This window comes from Numenius arquata, chromosome 9 (genome assembly GCF_964106895.1).
Source record: "Numenius arquata chromosome 9, bNumArq3.hap1.1, whole genome shotgun sequence".
Lineage (NCBI taxonomy): Eukaryota > Metazoa > Chordata > Aves > Charadriiformes > Scolopacidae > Numenius > Numenius arquata.
This window is the reverse complement of record NC_133584.1, coordinates 23,171,141-23,183,233: the sequence shown is the minus strand read 5'-3', so window position 1 is coordinate 23,183,233 and position 12,093 is coordinate 23,171,141. Positions and strand designations below refer to the sequence as shown.

Below are 12,093 nucleotides of genomic sequence, written 5' to 3'. Positions count from 1 at the left end.
TCGGGATGTTCAGCAGCAAAAAGTGCCATGCCAATCATTTTAATTGCTTGGTGATAATACAAAACACTCTATGCCTTTCAGGGTTAGAGGACAATTTTGGTTTTGCTGCTATTGATTAAAGCTCTTTGTTTCTTTGCTTCCCTTCCCCATCTGAATTGTCGTCATGGGTGACACCTGTTGGGTGCAGCTATTCTCTCTATGCACACACAGGATGTGAAGGAAAGAGAAGGGGGAACCAGTCTCTATCAGAGCTCTTGGCAAACCTAGCTAGAGTTTAGGAAGCTTTCCCACAGGTCAACCTAAAAGAGTGTGCATGAGAGAGGGAGAAAGAGAGAGAGATATTTTTGTTTCTTTTTTCAGTATTGCTCAGTTTCACTGAGGGCAATAAGAACTATCCAGTCTTAGAATTCCCCTCTGAACTCCAAAACCATGTACAAAACACTAGCCCACGTGATAGTCTGAGCCAACAGCAGGGGGATAACAGCAGATTAGATTTACGCTTTCAAGCAGCAGTGCCCTTTGCCTTACTGCAGCACACTGTAATTAAGGCCCTGAGTAGGGCCAGATTCACTACCATGATAAAGAGGAGCTATTTTTGTATGTGAATTGAAATGAACAAATGAAATTTCTAACCATGGACCTCCTGAAGTAGATAACAAGCAGGTTTAGAGATAATTAATGATTTTCAGAGTTTCTAGGAAAACTTTACCAGGACCCATGTATTTCTAAAATGCTGGCACATTGCCTGGCTAAGGACCTCAGTGTCTAAAAGGGCAACTAGTACATTACAACATTCCCCACCTCCCAGAGCCAGCACCCCGTCCTTTCTGAGGGTGAAGAGGAGATACTGAGAAGGCTATGGAGCCAATTCCCAAATCCTTTCCTTCACAGATTCACATTGGCTCTTATATTGGCAATTGTGTTTCAGTAGTGCCGAGTACTTTGGGTGCATTGGTCACTTCGAAGGTTCAGAGATTAATTCCAGCAAGAAGTGACATTCACAAGACTCACTGGGAAAACTCACTCCTCGCCTCTTCTCCAGAGGTACGTGAAATCTAGACTGAGGAAGGAAATCCGGAGAGGCCGGGAAGATGCTGGATTAGGGATCTGTCCTGCTTCTGGCAGCCCAAAAGCAAGAGGTATGTGCTACCAGCATGGATATAAGGAGCACACTCTGCCGATTTTGCCTGCAGAACTCCTGTACAGCTCCACTGACGAAGGATCCACCTCCGCAACCGTGCCCTGAAGCAACACAGTCCTTTGTGCTAATTTGACTGCCACCATCTTGCTAGATAAACCAGGGATTAAACCCACCATTTCTAGAAGTTACAAACTGAGCTACAAAAGCCACAGCTCTGTAGCAGTGGGTCACAACTCCCATCTTGGTCAGCACATCACTCCTTTGTAACCTTGCCTACTACCAGCAATTCCTCTCTTTCCCAATCTGCTACATGTGACAGTGAGATTTGCTTCTACTCTGTTATGGATCTGGACATTCTAACTTGATAAAAGCACATATAGTTTTATTAAAACATGCACTCTGCACTACTGGGACAGCATTTACAGGAGAACAGAACAATAGCTTTTTTCAAACTACCAAGCTATTGCAAGACATGGTGTAAAGAGATGGGAGCAGACACCAAGCTAGAGAAGATTGTATTGACTATGAAAGATGAGAAAGTTTGCTTGCAGGGAACCTAGGTTTTGTTCTCTGTGGGAGGAATATGAACTTTTGCATTCAAGCCAAATTGAATAATGCATTCCAATGATCTGCATTTTTTTTTTAAACTCCCACATTCTCTCCCTTCCCAAATACCATATGTTTTCCCCTTCTATTACAGGTATTTCTGTGGCATCCACCACCAACAGGTTGAAAATGAAAGTTTATCATGGATGAAAAGTCAAAATCTTGAATGTTTGGGAAATAGCCAAATGTTAGTTTAATTAACTTCAACATACTCAATTTCGACTGACCTTTTCAAACAGAATCACAGAAGCACTGAGCTTTGAAGGGACCTCTGGAGATCACCTAGTCCAACCCTCTGCTGAAAGAAAGGCCCACTAGATGACACTGTTAGGACAAAGTCCAGTCAGAGTTTTTAGTATCTCCAAAACCAGTTTGCAAAACGTCTATCACGTGCACTATAATCCTTTAAGAAGGTATTTTAAACCAAATTGTGCAACTTCATTTCAAAGAACATAAAAAAGTCTTTTGATAATTTTGTAACATAACACATTCTCCTGCATCCAAAACAGGAAATAAAAAACCCCTTTTCCCTACAATGACTGTATTTTTAATACTGTTCAATTTTTCAATTTCATTTTCCAATTAAAATTTTAAAAGTTCAATATATAAATTCCCATCTGGATCTAGTGTGAGCATCTTAAAAGAAAACCAGCATCTATGCAGTATCAGGTACTAACAACAGTTCAGTACAACACTTATCATGGTATTTCCTCTCATCAGCCCTTTCGTAGACCACGTAAGGAGTTTTGTAAACTCCATGAACACTTCCTTTCATACTTAGACTCCAGCATACGGACACCATTTGATGAAGCAGGACACATCACGGCCTTTGGTGTACTCCCACCACCCATCAGTTCTGTTTCTGTCTCCAGCATCTTGCAAAGGCTGTCTCAATTCTGCATGGTATTGACATGGTTCATAATAATAAAAACTTCAGTGGAGTTCACAGCACTGACTCCTCACAAAGTGTCAGCTATTTGACACTTTCAAAACACGAGCAAACTTCAGCTCTGATGTATAAAGATGCAGTGACAGCACTTGATTCCAATACATTTACCAGTTTACATTTAGAGAGCACTGCAACAGGTGAGAACATACTTTTAAAACAAACAAACACACACATCAATTCCTGAAACAATGTAGTGTTGATCTTTTACAACGTCATCATAGGAGAATCTCTATTTTCTAGAAAAGTCTTCTTTTGACCCTATGATACTGAGTCCAGCAGGTGTAAGGTAACATCTGATAAATTAAATTTCTTTCCCATTTACTCTGAAATAGAAATACTTTCATTTTTTCTGCATATTTCTCATTAAATTTTGCATCTGAAGAGATCAAGATCAGGTAATTCAGATAATTTGGTCAGGAACTTCCATTCTAATTATTTCACCCAGTACAGAACCTGCAATATAATTGCAACTGACAAAACACACACTTACAAATGTTCAGACAGATCTATTTCAATGAGTTACTACTTTACACAGAAAAACGTAAGGTTGTCCTAGCCGAGCAGTTAAAAAAAAAACACCTTGCAATCATTTGGTGGTTGTTCAGTGGATAATGGAAAAGAGTTTAGAGGGCTCAAGTACAGACACCAGGTAAAAAGGAATTGCATCATTAAAAAACACCAGCCTAGTTAATTGCTGGCAATGGCTACAAATAATGACAGTAGACAGTAGAGAGTACTGAATGACGTAGGTGAGAGGATATTCTAAGTCGTAATTGCTTAAAATGATCAGTCAATTTGAACTTATTTGGGACAGACTGTACTGCTCCTTCCAGGGCAACATAAACATTTGGCTAAAGCCATCAGTGAGAATCTTCCACGCGTTCTGCATCCTGCAAATGGTGGCAGAAGGGCAGTGGAAGGAAGGGGAAAGCAGAACCTGTGTGAACCAATACTGCAAGGCCCTCAAACCATCGGTTCCTCTGGCTGACTGTAGTGGGGGAAAAAAGCTTCAGAGAATGTCATGACTGAATCTACCTTCTCTGGGTAGCAGCCGGCCACCAGATGTGAAACCCTGAGATCTCCAGTGGACTCAAATCTTCCTGCCACCGTGGATTTCCGCAGCTCTTTAGAAACGTATTTCGAACGGAACACAGACACCCAGCACGGAACACCTGCATCACTTACAAAATTTACCCCTCCGTTTCATGTGGGTTATACTTTCCTAGGATATGCACTGGCTGTTGGCACTTTTGTAAGCCACTCAACTCCCTAAAAGTAGTGGATCAGGATTGTGTAGAGGACAGTACTAAATTGTTTTGCCTCTGCTGATCATTACAAGAGAAGGGCAGGGTAAGGAGATTTTGCCGAGTTTCATAAAATTATGCCCACAAAAGGAGGGCTAAGTACTGCTCTGCTAACAGCAGGAGACCAGAGCCACGCCATTCTTTTCAGAGAAACTGAATAGACATTCAACCAGAACAGACTCATTACAACTGGTGGAACCATTTTAATCCCATCCATCCCCTCCAGGATGTTCTCCTTGCTGCTCTAAAACAGGCAGAAGGATTTTTATTTTTTTTCAGAAAGCTTTAACTGCTACCCGAGGAATGAGATACGGGGAGGCAATTCTGCCCCAGGGAGAGCCAGGTGCTTTGCTTTGCTGCTTGTCTCACAAAAGTTGTACCCTGCAATAGAGCACATTTGTATTGGATTAATGTAATCAAAGGCACCCTTCTGTCTGGTCACTGACCTATCTGTAAACAACAGATGACATGATGCCATGAGCTTCTATTATATACAATTACCTATTGAGATGTGGCCATTGTAAGAGAAACAAAACCATATACTTCACCTGCTGCTGTTAGTCTATTTTCTAGAGAGGAACAAAGCCTATAAGCATCTCAACTTTGAGCGCCATTTTCTTCTCCTCATCTGCTTTCACTGCTCCTCATATCTCCTCCAAATAAGTTTGTGTGCTCTCCCTTACACCTGGAAGAATCTTCGCAGCTGCATTGGCATGGTATAACCCTTCTCTGTTCTTGCTTTAGATACCTCTTATATCCTTCTCCTTTCATTCAACCTTTTTATGTCACAGCTTCCTCTCCTCTGTCTGCACCCAAGATGAAAGATGTCTGTTAGCTGAATGTGTCTTCTCTGCTCTGGATCATACTCATTGCGATAGAGACCACAGGGACAGATTCCCACCTGATGTAAATCAGTGCAGGTCTGCTGGGGTGATACCAATCATGAATCACAGAGAAGATGGTCAATAAGGAACACTGTTCTCTGAGTTCCAACACAAGAGTAAGATCAGACAGAACATGCTACCTGCTAGCTCAAAACCAACAGGAAGCGGCTTTTACACCCTGCGTGGTCCAGCTGTAGAGCTCCTTGCCACAGGACACTGCAAATGGAGCACATGGACACCTTCCTGAAAGAACACCAACACCAATTGGGAGTCACAAAATACAAAGAACTTCAAGTTCAGACATTCCCTGAGCCTTAAATCATTGGAAACTGGGAACGTATTCTGGGAAAACCACTGCATACTTGCTGTTTTATTGTACTCTTCCCTGAGAGCTCCCTGCAAGCTGCTTTAGGGGACAGCACACCAGGATAGATGGAGGCGTCATTTGACCCAGTGAGGGAGCTCTTTATTGACACTAATTCACACCAGTTGAAGACACAGCATTGTGTCTTACGTGCATGTCTGTATAGGCACATGAGAAGAGTCCATGTTAGCAATACTCTATAGGTGTCACAGCAGGAGAACCTCTATAGAGTATTGGTGCTCACTAGCGATTAGTTTTTATAGTCCAGTGAACGGGACCATAGCTGCTGCTACAAGTCAGTAGCTAATACATATTTATCTCTGTTGTTCACCAGCAACTCAAAAGCTACTGGGACATGATATTTGTGCAGATGTTAAAAAAAAAAGTTTTCATTACAGTATCTGGCAATGAAATAGAAGTCAACTGACACCGCCAATGACAAGCTGCTTATACGGCTTGGCTTTGTTTTGATTATCAAACTGAAAGTCTGTATTGCCAAAATAGACAAAAAATGCTTTCCCTTTTTCTTCTAATTTTTGCCAGAAGTCTGATGCAAGTCCCCTACAGAAGAAGAATGATCAAGTTATATTAGCATCACTCTTTCTGCTTTATTTACAAATGCTTTCATGAACACCTATATACACTGAGACCAAAACATACACTGGTTGAGTTAAAGTTTATCTGAGTTATTGCTTTGTGTCTGAACAGCTTATATTGTATAATACTGCAGCAGCAAACTCTTGTATTAATCATTGAGAAACAGGTCACATACAAATAAAAGTATTTGATGTCATCATCTGGTTCTTGATATAAACAAAACTAGGCAACAGAAGCTTACAATGAACTGGCTTTTGCTAGATGGAGTTCAGTGTTTACATAAGGAACTTCTTTTAGACAGCATTTTTTTTGTCTCCAAAGAGTCCTTGCTTTGGAAGCACTTTAGACAACATGACAAAAGCTTGTTGTCTGAAATATTATATAGGAAAGAGCATTAAAGAAAAAAGCCAACATTTCAGAATATGTGAATGTAGACTATTTTGAAAATCCTCGTGAGGAACAGTTGGTTATTGGAAATACTTTAAACGTAATTTAATCACAGGTTGCCAGGACTGTTTCCACTTGTCATCTTGTCTGTATCAACCAAGCTCCAGTTCTTCCAAGACCACCCAATACAACCAATCTTCGGTTCCATACACCAGATGTGAGTGACTATTTGTTTTAGACATCTTCTCTGGCTTTCCCTTAAAAGTCACTGGGAATGAGCAATTTGAGACGATAGTAAAATGATGCATTTAGCTACCTGAATTCTTCCGTGAATGAACAGGAGTCTGATCAATTCCGACTTACCTCAGCACACTTCTCGTTTCAGAATGTACATTGGGGGTTTCATTACTGCCTATCAGGGAATGTTAATGCTGTCATTAATGCTGAATGTAAAGACTTGGAAGAGGTATTTGAAGAGATGCAAACAAGAAGAAACAGATTATTATCAAGCACTGCTGACAGGAAGCCATTGGCACTGGAGATGGTGAGGCTGAATTGATCAGACAGCTAGTATTTGAGAGAGAACATTTCATTAAACAGTGAAAATAAACAGGACCCATGAGCTGTGGATCAGCATCACTGAGTGACTCAGGCTATCAGACAATCCTGACTTGAACCTGTTGAGAATCTTGGCCCAGCGTTTCCTTTTGAGTATTAATCCGAGTTAGAAACGTGTCAATAATTCTCTCCACTGCTGCCTGGCAGCCAGATAAACAGCCGTGAGAGCCCTATGGAAGTGCTCACAGGTAGCGGCAGCAGATAGGTTCGACTTTAATGCTGCTTGCTACAGACTCCGGCTGGCTGAATTACACACGCCAAGCCCCACGCCCTGGAAATCCTTCCTCAGAGCCTGCAGCTGCACGGACGCCATCCACAAAGGCTACGGCAGCTCAGACATTTTATTCCCGCTTCCATCCCTTCACCCCACCCCGCTCACCGCCCTGCGCATCCCACAGGCACCGAACCCACTCCGGGTGGCAGAAGTTACCCCCCCCCCACCTCGGCTGCGGAAGCAACAGGGTAGCACCCAGCGATTTCCCCAAAGTCTGCAGAGCGACTCTCCTGCCCCCACGGCGGCTGTGAACTTTCCGCCCGCCTTTCTTTGCGGGGCAGCCCGCAGCGCAGCCGGGCGTGGGGCAGGGCGTGGGCCAGCCCCGGGCAGGGCAGGACCCCCAGCTGCGGGGGGCTGCGGGGCCGGGCAGGGCTGCCCGGCTACTCACATGTGTGTAGGGGAGCGGGTGCCGAGCGGCTCAGGGTCTGCTGCCTCCCTCTCCAGCTAAGATGGCTTTCCGGCTCTGCTCCTGCTGCAAGCGGTCTCCTAGTAGTGTAGGCACTGTTGCTGAGATAGGAGGGGTAGGCACCGGCTACTGAGCATGCCTGTGCCTCACATCACAGAGTAGGAAGCAGAGGCAAGGCACAGAGGTACCCCCACCCTCATGCCAGGCAGGAGAAAGTCCTGGAGTGACTAACGCAAACGGAGCCTCTGGCTCCTGCCCGCATCCCGCCTCCTCCCGTTCGGAGCAGGAAACGTCTCGCTGGGGTGTGGTTACCAGAGCTGGGCTCATTCCAGCCAGGAGGCTTGGGGGGGGGATTTAGATGAAAACCTTTGTGTGTTTGTGTCACCACCTTCTTTCTCCCTTTCCTCTCCAGAAAGAAAGAATGAAAAAAAAAAAAAAAAAAAGGCTGTGGGTGTGGATGGGGTGAAGAGGAAGATCATGAGAGGTATTGCAGTTCAATCTGTGCTGTCGTGGGTGAGTACTTGCCAATGAAAAAAAACCACCAAGTTGTCAGGATTGTAATCCCTACCCATAACACAGAGCAAAAGAGAGGCAGATAAGGTACTAGATCAACCATTGCTTCTTCACTGATTGTGCCTCTCAGATGAAATACAGCCATTGCCAAGTCTCTATGCTCCTGGCTTTGGCTTCTTGCAGCCTTCACCTTGCACTCAACCTGGGTCCAGGCATCCAATCTCCCCCTTGAACCCACTTCATTAACATTGGCATTTCTCTTGCATGCCCCGTGCCCCTGTACAGAAGAAAACTTCTGAAGCAGAGCGTGCTTCTTTGGACTTAAACCAAGGCCATCACATAGTCTAAACAGAGACCAAGGAAGAAGAAAGTCCATGCAGTCAGCTTTTCAGGAAGTGGGAACTTAACATTGCTGTCCTCAATGATACCTTGTTCCATTTCACCCATAAAAAGATACTCCACCAGTCATTGCCTTCACTAACTTTCCATCAATTTCAGTGACAGCTAGCACCACCCTTTAAAACCAGGTATCTACCCAAGCGAGGCAAGGGCTTACCCAGAACACAGAGGAGCTTTTCTAAGTATCTAGACCTCAGACCTTTGGGTGCTTGTTAGTGACAAAGCACATTGGTGTCATCAGATCAACTCTGAGTTTTCTGCATGCGGAAGCTAAAGAAAAGACAAGTTGTTCCTCAAAGCAACAGCAAAAGGTACAAGTGTTAGGGGTGAGCAACACATCAGTCCCCATCTCTAAACTTGGTATCAACCTGTTGTTTATTTTCACAGAGAAAGAAAGTAGCCAGGGAATGTGACAACACCCATGGTATTAGGTGGCTCAGATCCAATGCTGACATTAGCCCAGACATTAGGACACTCAGTTGTTGCCTAACTCCAGGCTCAGATGCTGTCACAGCCTGATTCAGATGCAAGACCCCGACACCTCTGAGGGGGAACCAGACCCTTCAGAATGGTGGAACACTTCAGTCGCAGGAACCTCTCTTCCTTCTCCCTCTGCTGGCTGAGAACTTCCTCACTGTGTTAAAGACTCGAACCTACTGCCACTGGAGGGTCATTCTGTCTCTTCTACTGAAGCTAATTATTTACATGAATAAATAAATATCACTTAGAGCAGCACTTTGAGCCTTAGTTTTCTACATTTGACCACATCACTAAGGGCTTTCTCACATACAGCACTCACAACAGCCTGGACTTGGGAAATTTTTCCTGATATTTTTCCTGAAGTAAAAAACACTTCAAACTGAAACTCCAGCTTTTCGTAGAGAAAATCCAACCAAGTGACATGCCTAGGTGGCAATCAGAAGATTCCTGCCTAGCTTTAAGCTTTATCCATCCACAGACCACTTAGCTCAGCACTTGTCATCTGGAAATCCTCCATAACCCTTTCCTCCTGAGGACAGTTTACTTTTCAGATACCCTAGACAAAGCTATGTTTATATGATACCCCTATAGCATACAGCCACACCAACACCCACACATAGACTTAAGCCCAATATTGAGACCACCTGCTACCAGGTACATTATCTTCTTAGTCCTCAAACCCAAAACACATTTGAATACTGAGGAAGTGAAAGTCATGCATGGCTAGTGTGGCCAGGAGCTCCAGGGACAGAAGGACCCACTAGGTAGACCTTTCTGCGGTATCACTTCATGTCCTGATTATATGGAGAGTAGAACAAGTAGCTATTGATGCTAAACCAGAGCTCATAAGACTCAAAAAAATCCTGGAAAACCCCAAATCCAAGGTGAAACAGTTTTAATATACAAACCATCCAGAGCACATGATAGTGTTTATGCTGACTTCATGCCAGCTTTATCCTGATTGAAAGAGAACAGAAAATACCCACCTAAGCATAGTGGTAAAATGGTAGACATTGCCTGCTTTAGCAGAAGGGTGCCAGTACAGAGATAACGCTTCAAACATTGTGAACATCATGCAGAACCAGCTTAAGCTAGATTGGTGCACCACATCACATGGCCACAGCTTTCTTTGATCTGATATAGGAGAGCTCTCAAAACCCAATTTAATAACATCATTAGTCTATGGCCTTACTTGCTGAGGAAGAGTTTCCTACCAGCTAATGAAGGCATCACCATTCCAGTTCAAGAAGGCTCATGATCCTGAAGAAAATCCACAGCTAAACTGAGGGACGTTTTCCTTTAGCCCTACATTCCCTTGAGATTGCAGCTTGCCATTAAAGGCTACCAAAGCCTTTGGTGTAAGAAGAGATGCAGAGACACCCTGTGGTGGCAAAAATTATACAATCAGAATTAGTTCAAACAGCTTAAATTTTATTTAATTAAGACACAGAACTGGATCAGAAAAGCTCTATCCTGGGGACACAGTAAAATCTTTCTGAAATTGCTAGTCATGTAATTTCCTCTCGTCAGGCCTCCTTTCCTGTCTGGCGTCTTTTGCCCTCTGTGTTTGCATGTCATTCCATGCCACAAAGATTACAGCTGATTACAGCAAGATTACCTTGTTAACAGCTGTTTGGTTCTTTTACCCCAGGGGCTATCAGCTGGGTCAGGGCAGCCGTGTGCTGCTGCAGTTGGAGGGATGGCTGGGGAAATGCCCCATTTCTGGAAAATAGTTTCTTGCATCTTTAGCCCTGCCCGATCTGGGAAGGGAAAACTATCAGTCTTGTTTGTAAATTTTTGGGTTGTTGTTTTTTTTACCCCATCCATAATTCATACTTTGTCCTGAAATCATATTTATAAATATGAAAGCAGTTACAGAGACACCAATACACTGCTCAGGTAGTCCAGCAATGAAAGCAGTCAACAGCAGGCATAGGTACAAATCAGTTTTGACATCTGAAGTCTTCAAGGTACTAGACCTTGCTTATAATTAACTAGAGACAACCTACTGATACAACACTGAGGTTCCTGAAAATGCTGTCCACTGCTGTTACGTGATCTTCACCTGAAGGAAGCATATTTTCTCCTAGATCCACAAGTGGGATTCCCATTTTAAGGAGTCATTATATAATCTATGTTTACGGACTGACCACATAATAAAGCAAACCTCAGGGCTAGCCCCGGTAACACTGTTATTGGTTACTTTGGCTCACAAAACAAAAAATTGAGTATTGCTAAGTAAGAAAGGTAAGGGCAATTAATCAGTATATTCAAAGCAATGGTGGTCAAGTGTCACAAGATTTAAGCAGAGAACAAAAGCAAGGCAAAGAAATCAGTTATTCATGTACTGGGTATTTAAATCTTCTGATCTGGCAACACATTTAAACATATAGTTAAAGTACAGGAGGAACTCCCCCTACATCATTAGAATTAATTACACTGGAAACTCAACAAAGCCAGACAACTTCATCTTTAAAAGAAGGTAAATTAAATACTATAAAATATATGTCCAAAGTACAATTTTTTAAAAATTGTTGACTAAAAGGCCTTAGAAAAGACCCCTTCTGTGTATCTTCAATTCCTTGCCACCAATTTCCACATACTTATATCTGTACTTTCAATGTTACATTTTCCCCCCTTGATCTTTTAGACAAGTGGAATTAGCACTGAAAGATCCTGCAGTGAGAAGCCTTTGAAGCCCACTTCTCAGATATAAGGTTCCTGCCTCTCTGCTTGCTGATTTTATTAGCCACAGATTGGTCTGTTCTGCAAAGCTTCACCTCAGCACCACTGTATGCCTAAAACAGGTCTTGAACGTGCAGTTTATTTTGTCACATTAAAAACTGAAGGGAAGTCTGTAATTGCGAGGTGTGTAATTTTCTTTCATTCACTAATCTTATTCATTTTTTAATAGCACGGTAATTCTTTAGTGGCTGTTTCCTCTTACAGGTCAATGAACTACTGTAATTTCTTACATAAATAGTCTTTTCTGCCATTTCTGTGAGAGAAACAGGCCTAACTTACCTAGGTTTCATTAAAAAGCTGGGTGTCTCATCACCAAGCACGAGTGGCAAGGTATGTCACTCTCTGTTCCTTAAAGGTATTTGTAGTTTCTTGTTAATGTGTGTCAATATATAATTGTGGTAAATAACTATAACACAATGAAAAACC

The 12,093-nt window shown here is 42.8% G+C and overlaps 1 protein-coding gene across 1 annotated transcript in view; it reads right to left on the bottom strand.

The window, feature by feature from the left end:
• VAMP2 (vesicle associated membrane protein 2) overlaps positions 1–7,810 on the bottom strand; it is a 45,130-nt gene extending 37,320 nt beyond the window's left edge. Inside the window, exon 1 of the mRNA XM_074153377.1 lies at positions 7,513–7,810. Within this exon, the coding sequence (XP_074009478.1) occupies positions 7,513–7,514 (2 nt within the window). The 5' untranslated portion in view covers positions 7,515–7,810. The remainder of the gene's footprint in view (positions 1–7,512) is intronic.
• Positions 7,811–12,093: the final 4,283 nt, after the last annotated feature.